Source organism: Poecilia reticulata, chromosome 2 (genome assembly GCF_904066995.2).
Source record: "Poecilia reticulata chromosome 2, P_reticulata-male-v2, whole genome shotgun sequence".
In the NCBI taxonomy this organism is placed as follows: domain Eukaryota; kingdom Metazoa; phylum Chordata; class Actinopteri; order Cyprinodontiformes; family Poeciliidae; genus Poecilia; species Poecilia reticulata.
In genome coordinates this window covers 26,150,510-26,173,321 of record NC_088831.1, presented here as the reverse complement: position 1 = coordinate 26,173,321, position 22,812 = coordinate 26,150,510, and the positions used below count along the sequence as shown (strand labels likewise).

Genomic DNA, 22,812 nt, shown 5'->3' with positions numbered 1-22,812 from the left:
AGCACATTCCCAAAGGAGCTCGTTGCGAGCAGTAACTCGTCCGCAGCGTGAAGGAGGAGCAGTTTATCGATACTCAGCGTTTCCGTCACCCTTTGTTTTTGTTCCAGATTTATCCAGAACCGAAGAACGATGGCGAGTGTCTGAGCAACATAAAGGAGTTTCTCAAGGGCTGCACATCGTTCCGCGTCGAGGTGAGTACACTTTTTGGAAAAAATAAATAAATACTGGGTTACATTTCGCTACTCTGGACAACAATATCTCGAAAGTAGGTGCTTTCTGAAACGTCGAGTTTGCATGTTTGTTAGGATATGATAGATATAAGTGTGGTGTTGTTGTGGAGCGGACTCTCGGAGCTCCTGACAGAAGAGGGGGAGGAGGAGTGAATTTGCCACCGAGAACAATCACCTAAAGCCCGGCTGAGAGCTTTTACCTTCCCGTACAAGTGGCGGTCCTAACAGGACTGCATTTTAGTTGAATACAGGATTTAAACGAGGTCTGTTTACTTTTCTCGGCTTATTTCTGGAAGCGTCTGGGTAATGTTGACGCCTTTTGAATTAATGCAAAGCTTTGTCCAGGGGCTGGTGATTGGCTTTATTTTCACCAGCAGTTCACTCTGGCCATTGTAGATCATCTTCCACCCTACAGCTGTGAACAAAGACTATATATATATATATATATATATATATATATATATATATATATAACTGGGCTTTTTCTTACTTTGTTATACTCGCTATATTGTTTCAAAGTGTTGCAGATCCTAATAGAAATGTATTGGGTTTCTGTATAGAAATACAATGGGAATGCTACCACAGCCTAAAGCAAATTAAGGACAGAGTGTTGTTTATCTCTGTGTATTGGCCAGTGCATAGATGGGTCATTGAACCAGTCTGACAATGCAGCTCAGTGTTCCTCAGCGTTGCCTCTCCCTGCAGAGCCTCTGGCCACTGAGCCAGAAGAGCAGCACAGAGCACTGTCACACTGAGTTTTTGAAACATGCAAATTAAAAGTTGGACAACACAGAATGCAAGAGAGGCGAAGGCAGTGTGCGTGATTATTTTATTGGTAAAGGTCTGCGTTTGTCCTTGCGTGCTGCAGGGCCAGGTCTTGACAAGCGCTGTTGAGAAATAATCTGCAGATTTTTGCCAATGTGATTCCATATCTAATCTCCCCTCATAACTGGGGTATCGTAGCACAGTTTCAGACCCGCTCCTGTGGCTTAAAGTCTGTTGGTAGAGATGGTAGGAAAACCACAGGGTTCCCTCAGGTAGAGTGTAGCGTAGAGAAATGGAGCACATCCTTTCAAATTTCTCCTAAGTGTGTGCCCTTGTGCCAACTCAATCACTTTACCACAAAGGGATTCACAATTGTCTGTTAAAACTGGAGTCATGTCTTGGTCTTTTACACTTAATGGGTTCTTGCATGCGAGATTTTGATCAGATATGTGTGACCTTTTTTAGTGAGGTCGGTAAAGCAGGATTACAGTAATTTGTGTTTTGGCAGTCAGCCGCTCACCGTCTGCTGAGCCAAAATGAGCAGTCGGAGCTCTGCTGGCTCTGACCTCTGTTAGCTTTGGTGACAGATAAGAGGAATTGCTTAAAATATGTGAGAAACGCATAGAATGATGCTTTGCTTTTACAGCTCGGTCAGCTTCCTGTTAGTGGAGTTAATTTACCTGTTTGTATATGTTGCTCATGGAAATGAATGATCTGCTTTACGTCTAATTTGGATACTTGGTTCAGTATTTGTGCCTGACACTTGTGCAGCTGCTCATGCCGACCTCATAACCTCTTGTAGTTTTGACCATAAGAATTTCTCTTTATTGTTCCCATGACCTCTCCTGTGCCTGTGGGTAGTTACCTTCACCCAAGCATCTACCTGTTGATTAATTACAAACCGATCTTTCATCACCTGTGGGAAAACACGCAGCTGTGTCCCATTTTGACACGTGTCAAATTATTTTGAGAAAAGCATCCGCTGATATCTTCGTCTCCAAAAGTTAAAATCTCAGAATGTCATCAAGAAACTTAAACAAGATAAGCCAATTTATCTGTGGTTCAGAAGTTTTTGCATTGTTGGCTGTGGTGAATTTGTCAGCTTTATTTTAAATTTTAAAAGCCAAGTATTCATATTATAGTTTTAGCTGATTGCATGTAAGCTGGAACCATTTTATCATATTCAAAGTTGAATAATTTCTCCTCGTTTAGTTTTTTCTTCTTTATAAAATAATATTTTAATATGTCCAATTTTCAGACCTTACGGATGACTGGGATTTCAAATATTGAAGACCCCTCACATCCCCCAAAATGTTCTTTTTAACCAAATTTATTAAAACTACTATTTCCTAATGTATGGTCTGTGTTTACATCAACAAGCAAGAGGCAGAGAGAGAGAAAATAAAGGTTAGAGACATTTGCCATTAGTGTACTTTTGTGCAATTTCAGTCTTGGCTCCTGAAAGTTGCTAAAAAATATAATCAACACTAAAAATATTTTTATTGCAATAATTTGGTCACAATCAACCGTGCATGTTCACAGTCTGCTGTTTAATCTCAAATGAACATAATTGTAAATATTCCTGGGTCCTGCTTTGGTGCATCAGTGGGAAAAATCATATAGTGCAATGGTGTCCAAAGTGTGGCCCTCAGGGCCATTTGTGGCCCTCAGAATGATTTTGTGTGGCCCTCTTCATGCGGTTTAAGGGTGGTACAAATTTGACTGACCAGCACAAGAAGTTCATAGTTGGCAACAAGCATTTTGATTAAAAAAAAAGGTGATTCACAATTTGTTCTTGTTGATGAGAATAACATGTCAACTGATCCTCAAATATTATAAGTGCAAGACACTAACATGAAATACAGATCAGTTTTTCTACAAAAGAAAAATCTAGTTTCTTGTATTAAATTGTTACAAGTTTAGTTTAGTTTGAACATAATGTAGCATTACATTTAATTAACGTATAAAAGTTACATATTGTAGCTTTAACTGCACAGTTTTGTCCAACAGGTTAAAGGTTTGGACGCCACTGATGTCATACTTTAATTTTTTGTTGGATCTTAAAGCAAACTTTGCCATTTATTTGTAAAGTTTAACCAAAATCGGTGTGTCTTTACAAATGCAGCCATTTTCTGCTTTTATTCACAAGAAATTTTGTCTACCACACTCATTTTTAAATCTTCTGGCATGATGAAAAGCTTAGACTTAATACTTACAATATTAGCTGAAACAAAAATAAGCATATTTTCACCACCTCTGGTATTCATATATGATCAAGTGGTCATTGAGGAATCTTCTGTTTTTAGGCACCTTGAAACTATTGCACTAATTTGGCTTCGTCTTTTAAATTCTGTATTAAAACTGGGTGAAAATAGCGACTGTGTATAACTAAATGTGAACTTGGAACAGAATTGTATATTTTCTGTCCCTTACTTTGTAAACCACATGGTGTCAAGCACACATTTCTCTAATTATTCGCACGTTGAGTCAGAGTTGGGTGTTCCTCTGTTGTCTGAACCTGCGCTCAAGGAGCCGCTCTTCACTGTGATGCTGGAGAACAAGAGACAAGTCTAAGCTTGTAATCTTAGTCATTCTTATTACCTCACTAATCTTTAATGCTCATCATTTGTTGCGTATTAAGAGCTGTTGCTTTGTAAATCAGACAAAATAAAGGGGTAAAAATGCCTCCAGTGTTTGAGTTGTGGGGACTCTGTTATCAGTGTAAACATGGAAACATCACAGTGTTTGTGTTGCTTCTAGACGTTTTAAAGTATCGTCATGCAACAGTTCAACCAAGCCGAACATGTTTTCACTTTTAGGCAGCTTACACACTTTTTCATGTCCAGCTATTGTTGAATCGAGGTGACTTCTACCACAAAACCTTAAAAAAAATACCTAACAGCTTACCTGCAATTTTGCTCTTTGTAAAATAACATCAGATTATTTGCAAATGGAGACTAGCTTGTTGTGTAATTGTGTTATCTGTATTGATTGCAGGTCTACAGCATGCTGTTTATTTTACCAACAGGCCTGCTAATTTCAGCTTGTTTCTAATTGGCGATTGAAACCGCTGTTGTCTCAAAAAAACGATGGTGATCCTTTGGTTGCTACTCTATTGTCTGCGCTTTTCAGTTCTGGGGAAAATCCATAACCAAATTTGTAACAGCTGGCTAGGTCATACAGAAGGGGGAACGTTGAGGGTGTTTCCACTGCAACAAATTTCACTGACTGCTTCTTGCTTAAATTTTGTAACGCTCCAACATGAACTCAAGTTTTTTTCTTTGAGAATATAAATATGTTTTCCACTCGTGCTTCTTTCCTGGATAACTTGAAAGCCCCCCTCAGGTGTTTTTGTACTTTCTTTTTTTTTCCGATTTTGATCTGTGGAACAGCCCAGCAGGCCTCTTTGTTTTAGCAAAAATGTTTGAAACTCTTTGAAAACATGAAAACTCACTAAAAGCCTCTCTTAAAGTCAGAAATTAGTTTCCTTGTTCTTTTCATAAATGTCTAAAACACCTTCAGACCTGGTTACTTACATTAACACCACTTCCCTGCTATTGCAGTACAAGTGTTTATGAAATTTTTGAAGAAAACTGAAATAAATTGACAAGTTTTATATGTTGCATTCTCCAACCCTCCCCACCCCCCCAAATAAATGCATTTTTTAAATTTCTGACTAAAAAAATCACTAATCAGGGCTTTTCAGGGGGAAAATCTAGTGATTGCTGTCACGGTCTTATTTCTAGATGCATCTCTAAAAAGCATCTAGGAGTTTGAACTGTTACTCCGTCTTATTTGTATTAAAAGAGCCTGCTTTTTGAAAACATCTTGAAAATGGGAGCCTCACTATCCCTAGCTTGGCTTCTCTTACTCAGATAAAGGCTAAAAGTCATCCAGCTCTTGAACAAACATACATCACTTGCGTTTGCTCGACACACTCCCACTAAAACACAGTCACTGATGCATTCCCCTCAGGATGTCTGAATGTAAGATGAATGAGACTCATAACTCTCTTTTGGTCAGTGAAGTGAGAGCAACTCATCACATAACGTTACAGAGGAAGAGAGAAGAGAGTCGCGCTCAACCACATTTACAATCACCTCCATTCATTCTTACTGGGAGGAAAGAACAAAATCGTGATGAATATCATGCAGATATTAGTTGCATTTCTGCAATTAGTACTACTGTCTTTTTTTTTGCTACACTTTTCATGTTTTAATCTATATAAATCATACCTAAAACATGAGTTTCAGTTCTTGTCTTAGTAATGTTTTTCCCATAATTCTCCTTATAATTGTCTTTTTTATTGTTTATGCTATTTATATGAGTGCATCAAGCATGTTGTTCCTGACCAGTTTCTGGTTTTGGTTGAGGTACGGCCTACTGGTTTTAATTTTAACTACCATTATTTTCCGCACTATAAGGTGCACCTAAAAATCTTCAATTTCCTCAAAAGCCGATGGTGCGCCTTATATATGGACCAATATTGAGCCACAACAGGTCTAGCAACTACGGTAAGCAGCCGCCGACTTCATGTTCCCCCGTAGAAGAAGAAGCAGCGCACGGTGCATGCTGGGATAGTTGTCAGAACGCTGGTTTGTAATCTTTTAATAAAGTTTGACTGACCTATCTACCTACTGACCGTCTATAATCAGGTCGTCTGCAGGTCATTTAGCACCACGTTCTCCACGAACATGCTGTGGGCGAACGGAGAAGGGTCACCATCGTCCGGCCACGCCCGGCCCAGTTGCGGAAGGCTCTTCTCGCCGACCGGAGTCGGACTGTTTTGTTGACATTCCCTTTTAGTGCAGCTCCAACTAGTGGATGCATAACGTAACTCAAGCCTCTACTGTACCGTCTATGCTTCTTATAATGCGGTGCTCCTTATATATGAAAAAAGTTTTAAAATAGGCCATTCATTGAAGAAACAAGAGTTTTATTTTTCAATAAAAACATGACACAGAGCAGGGTTGGGAAATCCCAGTCCTCAAGGGCTGGTGTCCTGCAACTCTTGGATATAAAGCTCCAATTTCAGCCCATTTTACTTTCTTTTTAAGAAATATAAATAAGGACCACACCCTTTGATCAAATGGCTGAATCACCTCCTCAGCACAGTCAAGTTCTCCAGAGTTCTGCTAGCATTGAAGAAAAAATTATCCTAAGCAAAAAAAAAGTGAAAAGAGAAACATCTGTTGTGAACCTTTTGTGTTTTCAACAATTGTGGTAGGAAGGTAATGTTTGCAGTGGAAACCCTTTCATGTTATTCATCTTTCAGGACACTATTTAGTTCTTGCACTGGGTTGGTTTATGGCTTAGATCCTTGTCTCTGTAAATCTGACCTCTACAGTGTTTCTTGCCTGGTTTCATTTTCACCAGTTTCTCATATCAAGCCTTTTTTATCACTGTACATCATACTGAAAACGACACATTTTTCTGGCAGCATCAGGATGTGGGGGATGTTTTTCTTCAGTAAAGTTGGTCAGAGTTGATAGGATTCATTATATGAAGCTAAAAATAAGGCAATTCAGGATGAAAACCTGCTAGAGGCAGACAAAGACTCCATCACCTTCAAGCAGGACGATCTGTAAAAAATTATTTCAATGTGTCAGAAAGATCGACTCGAAGTCCAGACCTAAATCCAATTTAGAAGCTGTATCAAGACTCTTCACCAGTGGTCTCCGTCCATTCAGATTGAGCTTTTATGTAAAGTAGAGAGTCGTATTTGCAAAGTTGGTAAAGATGCACCCTATAAGACTTATAGCTCAGGCAGGCAGAGTAGAAATGATATGGAAATATGAAAACTTTGTATAATTTTTCTTCCACTTCATAGTTATGCTCTATTTTTTTTGTTGAAGTGTCACATAGAAACATAATGAAATATATTCATGTTTGAGTTTGTATCATGACAAAATATGAGTAGAAATGGGATGAAAACTTTTGCTTTCATCCCAAATAGACATTTTTAAGTGTTTATTTGTGGATCATAAACAAGTTATGAAAATAATTGTTTTTTTTATATTTTTTGCTAAAATACATAGTAAAGAGTAAGGTAAACTTTAAGGTTACTTTAAGTTTAGAACCAATTACCTGACTTGCTCTTTCAGTTTCTATTTAAAAAAAATTTGTCATTACTAGGTTTGTGTTGCGATATCTGACGCATGCCTTTACATATTAAACCACAATGAATTTGAATATAGCCATGATTGATGACATGATCCTTTTGTGCATACAGGAAATGCTTTTCATTCAAGTTAAAATGTAACACTGCTAAATGTGTCTCTTTATAGCTGCTGTAGATTAATGCATGGGTCTGCTGAGCACTCATGTTTCCTGTTCTGTTTCTATGAAGGGTGATGAATAAACTCCAGCTGCAGTGCAGAGGTGCCTTATTTTACAAAGGCAAATTAAATTTGCTCATGTTTTGTCCTCTTATCATCCACAGCCGTTCGAGGCCAGTGACCTTCTGCTGGGCCTGAACTTCTCCAAGGTGCTGATCAGTCTGGTGGCCCTGAATAAAGTCACTGCAGGTTGGTTGAAACATGTGCACCGTGTGTGTGTGCACGAGTCACATGAGGAGAGAGCAGCCAGTTTTTTATGAAAGAACTGCAAAGCAGTGTGTGGGGGCTGACTGCAGATACTGGCTCTGTTTTATTTATGCTCTGCCGTATTTGTCTAGATATCGGCGTGGGGAGTGACTCAGTGTGCGCCCGACACTCTTCCGCCCACCGCATCAAGTCGTTTGAGTCGCTGTCTTCTCAGGCTTCACTGGGCCGATCCTCCAAGCTGCTGCAGAACCAGTTTCGAAGTCTGGTAAGGTTTGCACACGACAAAGGAAGTTTTTTTTTTTTTTTTTTATTAAAATTCAAAACTTAGTGTTTAATATTCAGCTTAATACAAAGTTTAAACAAAACAGCTGTTTTAACAAGTAAAATAAAAAAAAAAATTTTTGATTTAAATACGCATGAGCTCTGTGTTTATTTTTAATTTTGCACTTCTACAGGACATGTCAGAAAACAGCGGACAGCAGCTGCTGGTGAAGGCTCGCTTCAACTTCCAGCAGACCAATGAGGATGAGCTCACCTTCACCAAGGGTGACATCATCAGCGTGACCCGTCAGGAGGAGGGCGGCTGGTGGGAGGGGATACTCAACGGCAAGACTGGGTGGTTTCCTAGCAACTATGTGCGTGAAGTCAAAGGCTCTGGTAGGTGCCACAAGATCAGACATAAAGATATGGGCTAATGATTATGTTCTGATTGGAAGTTATGGGGAAGGTGCAGATCCTGCTGCTTAATAGAATTAGGATGTCCTGTTATGATGTTAATTTAATTATATTCTGACAGAACGCTCATATTTTGCCAGGCAGTGTTCAAATGCAAACGGGGGTTTAGCAATCAGGGATCTGTAGCTGAAAGTTTCTTCTAATTTGGAGTGAAACAAAATTCACATTGGACCAGGAGGAGAGTCGACTGCAAAGCTGGAATATTGCTGCTGATCTACAGCAACATTTAAAGTGACCAGCTTAAGCATAAATCCTATGCTTGTCTTTGTTTTTTATTTTTCTTTAAAACTTTGTCTTCTTTTTATCCACTGCTTTCAGCAGGCTCACAGACGACAGCAGGTTTTAGTGAGGGGAGAGGCATGTGTATTAGCAGATAGATTTTGTATGTGCAAATGAGTCTCCAACCTCACAACAGTCACCAACCTCTCGCCTTCAAGGGAAAACGATGTGATGATTTTCTGCATATGGTAGCTGAAGCTTGTGATGAGTTAATTTCTCAATAGAGCAGACAATGAAAGTGTGCCTGTTGAATGTGTTCATGCACAACAAGAGCAAATGAAGCCCCTGGCTCCATCGTCTCCTGTGCGCCGTGTGATTGCACCGAAACAGTGATGAGGAGGGTTTTCATTTAGGCCTTCTTCAAAAGTGGTCTGAGATATGCTTATCTGCATTTGCTAGTACTCCAAACACAATCCACACAGGGCGGATTAGATTTAATTTCCTTTTTTGATGTTCCACTCATGCAGCAGTGGACTATGTGTTGTAGCTCTGTGTTTGTTTGATAAACAGAGATCGGTTCATTTATGATGGATTTTATTGTTGGGTATGAACGCTCGTGGTTAAAGCTGTCCTCTTGTAACTGAAGAAGTCAGGAAGCAAGCGTATATGTGGACTAGAACAAGACATAAAATTCATCCCTCACAAGGGATCACGAGTTTAGTGAGTGGAAAAAAAACCCTAAAAACAATCCATGTGCAAATAAGATAGAATAAACTTTGCCCAGGCGCCTGTTGAGGAAGTTTCAAATAAGTTGCTGCAATCTGATCCCAGATAAGCGGTTGAACAACGATGGGTGAATAGATTGACTTCAGTTCAGTCTCTTTATGATGTAAATCAGTTTCCTGTCTGTTATTCACGCCTTTGTGAATAATGTTGTTCTGAATAAACCGCGTCGCATCCCTATCAGAGTTACAAACATCACAACAGCCTTTGTTGTTGTTATCCAATCTGATAGTAATGCAGCGACGCATCAGTTACTCATAAGCTGCTGTGGTGTGAAGCCATGTGTTACCACTATCAGCAAGATGCAGAGTAAAATGTGATGAAGACAAAAGGATTCATTGTTGATTCTCAAATCATGACATGTTTTTATTTCACTTGAGTCCCAAAAAGGGACCTTTTATTAATTCCCTTTTTGTAATGCAGGACAATAACGCAGTTTATTGTCCTGCGTTTTTTAATTGGTTATAGGAAGTTTGTCATATTCCAAATGAATAAGTACAGATTGCTTATTGCAAGTGTACAGAAACTTTATATGCCTGGACTACAACAGTTAAACCTTCTGTAATGGGACAAAACTGGGAAGTAAAAAATGCAGTTTTAATTTTTTAGTTTTTTTAATGATACAAATATAGTGTAGGATTTTTAATGTCTTCAGGTCAGTGATAAACTAAGCATGTCTTTGTAATAAAATGAAAAGCATTGTTGATCCTAAACACAGAACGGTTTCCCGCAATTGTTTTTTTTAAAAAGATGACTTTCAATTCTGTATTTTCTTGGTTTATAAAAAATAAAACATGTTTGTTTTAAACGGCAAGAATGGGATATGAATCACTCTGTTTTGAAATGCTTCCTGTATTTTAATCGATCGTCTCTGGTTCAAAATCTGAAATACTAATCCAAAAATAAACGGTGTCTTTGCTTTGTTTGATTTTAAACTCGAGGTGCTGAAAATATTGAATTTAGAAAATAAGAAATTAACAAAAAGAACCTGGAAAATGAGGGTGATTCCAAATATAATATAACAGCATCACAGTCAAATATTTTTGTAATATTGTGCATCCTACTTATAGCGCAAAATGAGAAAAATATCAATGTAAAAAATGCATAAAATAAAAACTCACTAAGACCACTTTTGAATTTGACAAACCACAGTATATAAGCTTGTAAAATGTGGTCCTAAAATATTCTGCACTTATGAAAGTTTGTGATTAATGAAGCATTTACTCCATTTGTGAGAACAAGGGAAAATAATTTGTATTTTCCCTCAGCTTTTGTACTTATTCTTGTTAACCCAATACCGCCTTGTCTGCACCGCTGGATCCAAACCATTCACAGAACGACTGTTGATTGCTGCTTGAAGATGCGAAAATATTGCAGCGAATATATTATTCAGTTTCATGCAATACCGCCATCTTCAGGTGATTATAATGAATTGCTTTTACTTTCTGGCAACAGATAAACAAGTGTCCCCCAAGTCTGGCACCCTGAAGAGTCCACCGAAAGGCTTCGATACTTCTGTGATCAGCAAGACGTACTATAACCTGGTAAGGACGGCTTTTTAGTTTCACTTAGAAATATTTAAATCCATGACGTTGAGCTTAAAGGACTCTGTGACTGTCGGGGCTTTTTATTGATGACTATAATAATCCCCTACTTTCAGAGAATACATCTTCTTAGATGTCAAAAATGGATATAAGAGGCATTATTTGTTGAATATGTAAGAAGGAATGATGATCAGTTTGATTCAGAGAGAAATTTTCTGTATTTATTTTATTTATGCCAAAACAACCTTTGAAATTAATATTTCTTTTTATTGGATTAGAGTACTTTTTTATTTTACTCTTTGTTTTAAGCTAATAATCAGTTAATAAATAAATGTGACTTACCTTCTGAATCCTTTAACATGTAGTCTTCATTGTAATCGTCTAAACTGCTTGCTGATGGCAGAATATTCTCCAATGACAGAATATCCTCTACTTGCTAATTTCTATTTATTTATTCTTTTGTTTTTTTTGCAGGTGTTGCAGAACATCTTGGAGACGGAGACTGAGTATTCTAAGGACCTTCAAAGCCTCCTTACAAACTATCTGCGACCTCTTCAAAACATTGACAAGTACGACTTGATTAATCTCGGTGAATCTGTGCAATGCCATCTCGACGTTGTTTGACGTGGGTTGCGTGATGTCCTCCTCTCCTCCATTCAGGCTGAGCAGCTCCGACGTAGCTCTGATTCTGGGGAACCTGGAGGAGATCAGCACCTTCCAGCAGATGCTGGTCCAGTCACTGGAGGAGTCTACAAAGTCAGTCCCTCCCCCTCGCTGCGCTGAACACGTCAAGTTGCGTTGAAATAAACAGAGTGACATCTAGTGTTGTAATTCATGTGCTGCATGAACACTAGATTAAACTGTAGACTATAGAAGATCCTACTGTATACATTGTTTGATTGTAGAATAATTTTAAAGCATTTTTTGCTAACAGTTTTTCTGTATTTCTTCTTTTTCTTAATTTCATTTAGTCATAAGCGTATTTTACCTGCTAATAGTATTTGGTCTGCATGTGATCTGCTTCTGGTTAGGCTTCCAGAGAGCCAGCAAAAGGTGGGCAGCTTTTTCCTGAACCTCATGCCTCAGATGAAGGCGCTCTATGTTGGTTATTGTTCCAACCATCCCTCTGCTGTCAATGTGCTTACTCAACACGGGTAGGTCCTCACCAATGTGCTGTTTCACCTGGAGATTTGTTACGATGTTGTGTTACATGCTTTCTGTGTTGCATGTCTGAAAAGACTGCTTGGCTGCTTGCTGTATTTAGTTTAACTAAAACTAAATAGAATGGGAAATCATTTTGTTTGTAATTGGATGTACTGACTTGTGTCACAAGTGATCTTGGTTAGAGAAGAAGCTTTTAGCTTTATGGTGATCATGGCAGCTTTTTGAATAATTGATTCTTGTTGTTACATCGTTGATCCATTCTTTGTTTAATGTCTTTTCTCACTTATTAGACACACAAAAGATTAATCAGCGGCATAAATGTCAGGAGAGTTGGGTTCTGGCTTCAAGGGAACAGTGCTACCGACTTCTACCCAGATTTAGCAAATCCGGTTTGTTTTCCTGTTTGTTATCCAGCAAGAGGGCGCTTGCATACCTCAGTCATGGTTCTGATGCTGACTTCCAAATCACAACCATATCCGTAAATGGACATTTAATAATCAAAACATTCCACGCTGCAGGTTTACCACGTTTCAGTGAACAAAAATGGTCAGAAAGAGTTAATATTTAAAAGCAGCAAACATAGCTTAAAATTACTGAGCAGCAGGGCTGAAACAATTAATCAGAGTGATTGTGATTAATCAATTCTGGAAATAATTGTCAACTAATTTAGTAATTGATTAATCGTTAACTGGAGCATACACTCGAAAAAAGCCATTTGCTGATAAAACAATATATTCAAAGCAGTAATTAAGTCAAAATTGTACAAAAAATATATGCATTTTGCATTTAAGATAAAAACACCTTTGTCTGTAAATAGTTTTTAGCCAAAACTCCTCAGTTGCCATAGGTTTAGTTTCACCCGGTTCAGATTTACTATACGAATGCTATGTTGTTGCAATTTAGGCAATTCAATGTTATTTAAAAAATGAACTGAATTATTTGCTTATCTGTATTTTTTAATGTGTTTCTTATATTGTATAAAAAGACTTCAGTAGTTAAATGAAAAATCTGTAGAATGTGTCATTTTTTAAATTAAATTAATCAATTGTCACAATAATCAATAGAGAAATGGAAAAATAGCATAGTTTGAAACATTTTAATGCCACCATCTCATAGCATTTTGTGGAGGTATTTTAGCTGTTTTCATATTTCCCCCTCCACTTCTCCATAAGCTGTTTTACTCAATCAACAAAACGGATATCAGCGTTGACTCGGCCTCCGGTTGATCATTGTTGGCAAAATACTCTGACTCACTATAGACTGACTTGTTGACTCAAACGTCTGGCAACATTTTGGCTCGATGTTGAAAAATATTAAAGACATCAGCAGCTCTTTGATGTTGAATTGTGAGTTTACAGTAAATCCCTTCTGTTTCTCCTCCAACTTAAGTGAAACTCTTCGGGACTTTATGGAGGGCCACGGTGCAGTGTCTCCTGGGATCCTCACCCTGACCACTGGCCTCAGTAAACCATTCATGAGGCTCGACAAATACCCCACCTTACTCAAAGAGCTGGAGAGGCACATGGAGGTGTGTTATGACCTGGAATGTGTTGTGATATGACCTGAAATGTTGATAACTACACATTTTCTCTGGTGTTTTAGGAGAATCATGCAGACCGACCAGATATTCTGAAGTGTATGGGGTCTTTCAAGAACCTTTCAGTAAGCTCAGCGCACTTCTCATCCTCTCGAATGTCGCATCTAACTGCAGAATGTGCTGAAGGCAGATGCTAAGGCAGTTTTCTGTTCCCGTCCTGCCAGGCTCAGTGCCAGGAGGTGCGAAAACGAAAGGAGCTGGAGCTGCAGATTCTCACGGAGACCATCCGGCTGTGGGAGGGAGATGACATCAAGACGTTGGGCTCGGTGATCTACATGAGCCAGGTGTTGGTCCAGAGTCCTATGTCTGAGGTACGAGCATCATCATCGCTCCACACTGACACGAGTCACGCCCACGGTTTATTCTGTGATGCAGAAAACATTAGGAAATAGAGCTGCAAAATCAATTAAATGTCATTGTAAAAGTGTTAGCTTATATAAATTCATGATGTGAATTTTAAAGCGAACCATTTGTCTCGCATGGATGGCATACGAGACAAATTTATGGAGCATTACTGAGGTTTTTTTCTTCAAGAAATTAAGCTGGAAAATAGATTTTTTTCCATAGTGTTGCTGTTTATTGCCGTCAACTTTTATAACTACGGAGAACAGCTGGTGAAAACCCCAAACTCAGGTTTTCTGAAATTCACATTACACTTGACAAAATAATGATAAAAAAAGCATAACTATATAACTTGGTTACATAAGTTGTAAAATCGACTGATGTATTTTTCAGCCACCTACAAATGTAAAATATTGTCCCATTATTTTTTCAGTTCTGCATTTTTGTCCCAGTTACTGAAATGGTTTTATTGACACACATTTAAGTAAATGCAACATTTATATGTGCAAATGGTTATTTAGGAAAATTGGTATTTTACATGGGAGTAGAAATGAGTCTCATTTGTGGTTTTATGCATAACTACAGTTTAAGCGATGAATGTGTGGTGTGGAGGCAGCCTAGCTTTGCGGATGACAGCTGACTAATGGCTGCAATAGAAATATGTGGGTCAGTTGAGGCATCTAAAAAAAAAAAAGATTTGTGGCCAACGAGATGCTTTGGTCTGAAATTAGGATTGTCACCATGTCTCCCATTAAACTGCAGCTCAATCAGCTGCCTCAGAGCTGAAGCACGAGACACAGGAGACTTTCTGATCAACACTCAAACCTGAAACTGACTATTCAACGGTACAGAGGTCAGCGTTAAGGCTGGTAATTGGGAGCAACCTGAAGCAGTTGTCTGATTAAATCAGCTCACCCCTAACTTTTTAAAAACAAGACTAAGTCTCTCTCTGAATAGTGGATACAAGGTTTTTATTCAAACCAACTATTATAGAAAAACACAAAGGCTGTTGTGGGGTTGTAATATTTTTTCTGATTACCGTTTCTTGTTTGATGACTGCTGAGATGAGGTCGTTGTGCTAAGGGGCAAAGGCAATTAGAAAAATAGAGCGACCAATGTTATGTGGCATCAAGAAGTTGATCCCCATCCTGGTTATTTCTGCACAGCTGATTTGTTTCCTCCAGTCCATGCATGGTTTTTATTCAGGTAGTCCACCTTCCTTTGCTTAATTGGACACTTTAATGAAAGTCTGGTGTCTTATCAGGTTTTCAGCTCCACTGTGAAGTTCTCATCCACACATACTTCTCTGTCTCTCTCTTTTGTTTTATTTTGATCAGGAGAAGAATGAGCGCTACCTCATGCTGTTTCCTCACGTCCTCCTCATGCTGTCTGCTAGTCCTAGGATGAGCGGTTTCATATTTCAGGTCAGAAATCCCTTGATTTCCACCTCTGAACGTCCGTCCGAATGCCTAAATGAAAATGTATTTCTTAAGGATTGAATTAAAGTTTGAATTACTTGACTTTCATATTTATAAGCATTTAGAAAAGTTCTTCAAATGCTTGATATTCAGTTTGCACAGTTTTGTAATAAAGTGGAATCTGATAAAAGACCAAATTTTAAAAATCTTTAGTTTTTTTTTCTTCCTGTATGGAGTTAAATCAGACCAAACTTTTCTTGTTTTAGGTGAGTTAGAATTACCAACATTTTCTATTTGCTGAATGCCAGAACATTTATACATTTCAAAGATATTTTTTAGAACTTTCTTTATATATTGTGTTTCAACATTTAACTTGAGCAGGACGATCCAAGATTTGTTTGGATTGTTTCAATATAATGAATATTTATTTATTATTCCTATAGTATGAGTGACTTTTTGATCTGTATAATTGAAATAAAGGGTTGCTTATAATTGATGCAGCATTATTGAAATTGAGGGATTTTTTTTATTTATTTTTTTATTAAATTGGTGTTTCATTCTCTGACCAGTCAGGCATTTAAAAAAAAAAATTGTTATAGTTTAGTTTACTTTGTCTCTGCTGTAGTATATAAAATGCCATCATAAGACATTACTAACCATAATGAATTGAATCATATATAATAGTGAACTGAAAGTGTCTTTTTTAGTTCATTTGTGCTTAAGAAGCACAATACAACCCTGCAAACCATAAGGGTCAAGAGCTTATATTTCTTTTGTTTCTCCCATTGGTTTGTCTTTGCAGGGAAAGCTGCCTTTGACTGGCATGATCGTGACCAAACTAGAAGACTGTGAAGCCCATAAAAATGCCTTCGAGCTAAACGGTAAAAGCACACGAGAAGCAGCAAAAACTTCATGAACACACAGAAAGTGTTTCGAACGGCGCCCTCCCTTTGCGTGCAGGCACCCTGTTTGACCGTCTCCAGATAGTGTGTGCAAACCAGCAGGACCTGCAGGACTGGGTGGAGCACCTGACGAGACAGATCAAGCACAGCGCCGCCACGGCCCCCAGCCACAAACCGCTCGCTGTCCCCTGCCACACGGTCAGGAGCTAATCATTGCTCACAGCCTATTTCCTTTCCATTTGTCTGCTCCCGGTGTGGGGCCCCAACACTGTGACTATATGTATGTTGGTTTCACACTGACTGTGATCCTACAAATCAATATGTTGTGAACGGCTGGCTTTACATAATGTGCAGTGGTCATGTGAACAGACTGCAGTGACATTAGCAAGTGGTTTGTTTCTCTCGTTAGAATGACGTTGGTAAACAAAAACTGATTTTAAGTAATACAAAGTAATAGGTTCGGACTTTATTGGCAGAATGTGTTGAAGTCGACTGATAAAAAGCAGCTTTAGGAGTTGTTATCTGCATATCAGAGGCCGACTATGATCTGTCAACAACCGATATATATTGAGAGGTCATTGTGTTATAGAGTATTTAAAGTGTTTTGTTGAGCAGAGAACGGGAACAAAATGGTTTTGTAACAGAGATTGGTTTTGTTTGTTTCCTTAGCTCCCATCTCATCCTCTCACCCCGTCCCGGCATGCTGAGAGCAGGGCCATGACTGTGGCGCCCACCTACCACACCCTGCCTCACCCGTCCTCTCATGGGACGACCCACAGCACAATGACATGGGGCCCCCTGGAGCCACCAAACACCCCCAAACCCTGGAGCCTGAGCTGCCTGCGACCCGCGCCGCCGTTACGACCCTCCGCTGCACTCTGCTACAAAGAGGTGAGAAACTGTTTATTCTTTTTTATTATTTATTTAGATAATTGCACTGTGTGGAGAAAAAAATGAATTGTTTTGCTTCCTGTTTGCAGGATCTCAGTAAAAGTCCTAAGAGTGTGAAGAAACTCCTTCCCAAACGCAAACCTGAGAGGAAACAGTCTGAAGAGGAATTTGCTCTAAGGAAGAGTATGTGTTCAATATTCAAGCACCATTTCACTGTAGTACTAGATCTCTACTCTTAATACTTGGTCCCTTAGAGATCAAATACTCTAACAGTATTAATATTAGCTTTATACATGAAGGCTATTAATTTTAATTAAATTGTTTGGCTAACCTTTCAGGTACAGCTGCTCTGGAAGAAGACGCCCAGATCCTGAAAGTTATTGAGGCGTACTGCACCAGCGCCAAAACCAGGCAGACTCTGAACTCCAGTAAGACAAATGAAAATCCTATAAAGGTTCATTTAGGAAAGGAGGAAAGGCTCATACTTGTGTGTTAGTTTGATTTTCGATGACCTTTAGAAAAACTACCAATTTTCTTAGTATTTAAACAACAGTAAACAAAACAAAACATGAATTTACAAAAACTCATCAAACTTGATGGGGAAAAAAATGCTGTTCTCTTTTTCTAGATAATATACCGATTATCACACCTACAATATATGACATTTATATGCAATTGTAGGGATTTTCATACATAGTTTAAGCCAGAAAGTACATTTACCAGCAGCTGCATCTTGTGACTTTCACACGCTACATGTAAAAATCGTCAAACTTGTTTCTTCCTGTTCATGTCTTTGTAGAGTAATACAAGCGGCCGGGCTCTATGTTTTATACGTGAGGCGGCTGAAAACTTCTCAACAGATATGTTTCTTCTGGCTTCTCGACCGTAGTTTTGAAAGTTTTTGCATTTTGAAACCGTTATTTTTTCTTTTTTTAAACCACGACGTATTTTGATAGCGTCAACTGGTCGATGCCTCGTAGAAACATACCTGTATTTTCTACTCGGTGCCCATCTTACCGCTGGTATTCCAAACTGTTCCTTCTAACAATATCTCCTCTCTCTTTCCTTCCCATTTCCTCCTGTTCGACATTTTTCTGATTTACCTTGAGTACCTTTTTCCATATTTGTTTTTATTTCATACCTTTATGATTTTTTTCCATCCTCTCCTTACACATCTATCATTTCTTTTATGATTTTCCCATCTGTTGCGTATTGCGTGCACCGCCCACAACCCCTTCCTCCGACTCCCCATTTCCTCCCTCTCCACATTTTTTGCGACATCTCCCCCCCCCCTCGTCCCACCGTCGCCCTGACCCTGGCCCCACCAGCATGGCAGGGCACGGACCTGATGCACAACCACGTGCTTGCCGACATGGACCAGTCCTGCGTGGACTCGCCGGGCCGCCGCAGCAGCGTGTCTCGGCCAGAACTGAGCTCCGACCTGTCGGAGGACTCTGACTACGACTCCATCTGGACCAGCCACAGTTACAGGATGGGATCAGTGCCCCGAAAGAGCTGCATCTCCCATCAGAACTAGAGAATGTGCAGCGCCGCCAGGCTGTACTGTAACGTATAGTGCGCTTGCCTCTTTTACCGTAGATGTATTAAAAAAAAATAGATTTTTTTTATTTATCTTTTTTTTTATTGATTTGGGTAATTTATTGCTTTAATTTATTTTTTGACGGCTTGTCTGATGTTTTCAGCATTTTTCCTGTTGCCTTTCCCTTTTTTGTGCCTCCTCTCTTTCTGTAGATGTCATGCAGTAAGTGTTAGCTAATAATTATTGTTAATTTATCTTGAATGTGACCACTCTCCTTGTTTGACCATAAATCTGGTGGACTCTGAGTGGAGAGAATGGGGATTTTGGTATGTAGTTTAGGGGAGGGGGATTTGTGGGTGGGGCAGGTGGGGACTTACGTTTTTTCCTGTCTGATATTCAGATGCAATTCAAGAATGAGTGTCTTCAATTTACCATAAATTTGTTATTTTTTGGCATGTGGTTTTTGGGGTACGCATGCTCAAACATAGCACAGATTGCTAAACAGGCACACACACACACACGCACACACGCGCGCACACACACACACACACACACACGTCGTTAGGCACAAATGCCTCTGCTGTCTGCAGAATAAAGCAGTGTGCAAATTCTGATTCTTAACATTTTACATTTAGTCTTTCATGATTCAATGTTTAACCAATATTTCAACCCTTTGGGAGAATAAAAATATATGTAAAACAAACAAAAACTACTATAGGAACAAGCAGACTTTGTCAACTGAATCTGTAGCCAAACATAAAACAGTGACTCAGTCTTATCATTTCTTTCATGACACTTTCCACCAGGGTACTCAGGGACATCCTGGACATTAAACTGACATTAAACGCTAAAACTCAGTTTAAATTGGTATCCTTAAATTCGGGACCAGTGAATTTCTTGATTAATTATCAGTGAAATAAGACCTGCTGAGATCTGGCACTGACGTCTGTCCTGCACAGTTTGATCTTATTTGGAAAACACAGAATAACGGTCTGAATGCATTAAAGGCACATTGAGACTAAGGATTGGTTTGCAATGATTTGAATACTCTTTGAAACTTTTTCTGCATTTTTTTCACTTTGCAATTGATAGTAGAACAGCATAAATAAATACATTTGTTGACATATTATGGTGACCATAAGAGGTGGTCTAGGAGATGTTAATCTGCATTATTTCTGCAATGGGAACGTTGAAGGACCACCAAGTTGTAAATTCCCTTTAAATGGGCAGCTTTATGTAAAATCAACTTTTTTGAGGTTTACGTCAATTTCTAATATTCCCTCATCAAAAGCATGCATGGAGTGTTGCTTTGCTTCTTTCATGAATGTTTAAAGAATCCATGAATCTCCATAGCAGCCATTTAGGGATACCTAAGCACTTGCTCTCACACAGCATTGCCAATCTCCTCTTTGGAGATTTGGGTCGAGCTTTCGCCCCGCTAAGCGCACCAGTCCTGCGTTTCCCCCACTTAGCTCCTCCAGACTAGTGGCGGCAGCCATTAGCAAACACCTGGTGGCACTGCCAATCTGCTGAGCTCATCATATGAACTACTTCTCAGTCTATGAACGGTAAACTGACATAATGGAGAAATGTGAAGACTTGCTGAAAGTGGAGTGTTGGGAAGAGTGGGAAATTTTTAAAGAGACGGAGGCCAATTTCATGGCATCAAAGTTAATTTTTTTTTATATCATGTTTGGTATACACAGCCCTTATATAACAACTGAAGGAAACATGGTTCTTTGATTGTGCTATAAAATTACACTATGTGCCTGGAATATACATTATGCTGCCCATTTATTTGCTGGGCTTTTACCATCTTAAAAAGAAAATTTATTTAAGAAACAAAATTAAGTAAAATCACGATGGTTGACTAATTTAAAGCAGCTGAACAGGTTTTGTTGTTTTAAAAGTTTAAATTAATTTCTCCTTGGAATACATGTCTGTTAAGGAGATGGTTATGTCTGGACTCAGTGCATTAGGACAACACTAGTTAAGTTTTCACTGCTTTCAAACTTCAGCAGTGGTTTTCTTCTTGCCACTTTTCTGTAAAGGACAGATTTGTGAACTGCAAGACATCTCAACCAATGTTCCCACTTGAGCTGTGAATCTCTGCAGTTCTTTCAGATTTACAATGAAGTCTTGATAAAATATTGTAAAATGTATGGTTGCAAAGTGAAAAAAGAGGAAGAGCCTAAGGAGTATGAAAACTTTTGCAACACATTGCATTTGATTACCGCTTATCTATTAAAATACATCCTGAAATTTAATCTCTGAGCTTTAGAGAGAAGTAATTCCATAAAACTGAAATTTTGTATTTGCAGCTAAAGGTGAAGCTTGAACTGAACTTTTCTTTTGTCATTGATGGTATAGCTGATAATAGATGGTGTCTGTAAATGCTGTTGTTTGAGATTACCCTTATAACTTTGAGTATGAAAGTAAAAACATAGCTTAAACCAGTCAGAACAAGATCATCAAGCAAACTAGCACCTGTGGTGATGCCTAATCAACTCTCCCTACTGTTGCCAGCTTGTGAGGCTTCCCATTCTTTCTCACATTAATACCTATTTTTATGAAGAAGTATTTTTCCAGTATCGTTATGAAAAGTACAACTCTACATCCTCTTACAGTGGGCAAAAAGAATGACGTATGGAATATATATATATATGGGTCCATGTTGCAAGTGTTTATAAAATGATTTCTTTACAGTATGTATAATTTTGTACACATTTTAGTATTCCCCCCCCACTTATCTGTTGATTTAAAATTGTATATCAATGTTTACAAAATAATCTCTGGAAGAATATTGTTCCCCATTTCATTTGGTTTGTATCGGAATTTACAATTACTACTGAAATGTTTTAATTATTTTGCACAATCATGTTGTGGGCAAACGGGAGTGGGGGTGTGGACTCAATGAAATTCTGTACTATTTAGTGTCTACTAAGACTCTGTATAATATAATCTTAAAGCTAGACTTAAGTATTCAGTGTAATTGTAAAGTGAATACTCATTTGTAGTGTAAATGCTCACCTTCAGTGGTTGGATGACGTTGAAGGACAAAAAAAATAGAACAAAACAAAAGAAACAAAGGCGGAGTTAATCTACTTCAACTTCAGAATGCTGTTAGAGTGGACTTGGCATATAAAGAGCACATAATGTCCCCTTTTTTTGTAAATACTAGTTGTCTTGCTGCCAGAAAAAAAAAAGATCTAGGAATATGGCTGTCCTATCATGTGCTGAACTTTGTGACAGGTGTATTCTGTGGTTTAACAAGTCAAACTCTTGGACAGACAGGGTGAAAAAAAAAAACTGTCTTTAACCAACATCGTTCTCTGTCTGCTCTAATGTTGCATTCAAGTCACACATCTGACCGTGTCCTTTTTCGTTTTTCTTTTTTTTTAAAGCAGCCTTCAGTGTATTTGTTCTACACTGCTGAAGTGTTCAAAGTCCCAAATGCTGTATTATGAGTTTTAATAAATCTATTAGTTGATAGAAGCTGTCGTTCTGTTGCTTCGTGGAGCCGATCTGATTGTGTCCGAAAGCTTTCGCTAACTTTTCATGCCTTTTACTTTCTTCTGAGTCTTGTTTTTCTGTCGTGACTAACACACCTAGTACTAACCTCCTGTCTGTACCTACAATAAAAAGTCCACACTGCCTTTACTCCGAATGTATTTCACTACTACTTGTTGACTAGTGCAAGATGAGACATAGTGAAGTACCAGAGGTTGTTTGTTTCTCTGTTTTGACCCAGGATCACAACCAGAAACGGGGCTGCATGTGATCATCCCTGGTGAGGACAAAGTTTTTCTAGACGATCCAAATCGCAACGGACAAAGTGCACTGGAAGAGAAGTAAGAGTTACTGACGGTGGCAGTAAGAAGTTTACATGAACTTGTCTTCGTCTTCGGCCTGAATCGCGAATTCATTTTATGCATTCACTGATGTATTTCACCTACTTTTTTTTTTTTTTTTTTTCCCGGGGTAGCCAAGTGATCCAAAATACAACTTAAAGAATTTTGAAAAGCAAAAAAAATTTGCATGATTGAATTTATTGTGGATTTGTCTAATTCACAGCAGATCAAAATATAGCCATCAATCTTCTAGCATAATTCAGGCTTGATATGTCCTAGCACAATT

General features: G+C 38.6%; 1 protein-coding gene across 5 annotated transcripts in view; it reads left to right on the top strand.

Moving 5' to 3' along the window:
- Positions 1 to 22,812, top strand: part of arhgef7a (Rho guanine nucleotide exchange factor (GEF) 7a) — a 153,386-nt gene that overhangs the window by 5,869 nt on the left and 124,705 nt on the right. For 3 of the 5 annotated variants that reach the window (XM_081601880.1, XM_081601871.1, XM_081601872.1), the window contains 18 exons: positions 108 to 191; positions 7,438 to 7,522; positions 7,672 to 7,805; positions 7,996 to 8,197; positions 10,733 to 10,821; positions 11,296 to 11,390; positions 11,482 to 11,577; positions 11,853 to 11,975; positions 13,375 to 13,513; positions 13,588 to 13,647; positions 13,747 to 13,893; positions 15,262 to 15,348; positions 16,145 to 16,223; positions 16,303 to 16,442; positions 16,914 to 17,135; positions 17,225 to 17,318; positions 17,474 to 17,563; positions 22,427 to 22,526. In XM_081601880.1, coding sequence (XP_081458006.1) covers positions 108 to 191; positions 7,438 to 7,522; positions 7,672 to 7,805; positions 7,996 to 8,197; positions 10,733 to 10,821; positions 11,296 to 11,390; positions 11,482 to 11,577; positions 11,853 to 11,975; positions 13,375 to 13,513; positions 13,588 to 13,647; positions 13,747 to 13,893; positions 15,262 to 15,348; positions 16,145 to 16,223; positions 16,303 to 16,442; positions 16,914 to 17,135; positions 17,225 to 17,318; positions 17,474 to 17,563; positions 22,427 to 22,526 — 2,066 coding nt within the window. Of the gene's footprint in view, positions 1 to 107; positions 192 to 7,437; positions 7,523 to 7,671; positions 7,806 to 7,995; positions 8,198 to 10,732; positions 10,822 to 11,295; positions 11,391 to 11,481; positions 11,578 to 11,852; positions 11,976 to 13,374; positions 13,514 to 13,587; positions 13,648 to 13,746; positions 13,894 to 15,261; positions 15,349 to 16,144; positions 16,224 to 16,302; positions 16,443 to 16,913; positions 17,136 to 17,224; positions 17,319 to 17,473; positions 17,564 to 18,463; positions 22,171 to 22,426; positions 22,527 to 22,812 lie in introns of those variants that run through there. The other 2 variants (XM_081601886.1, XM_081601884.1) reach the window with 2 other exon arrangements.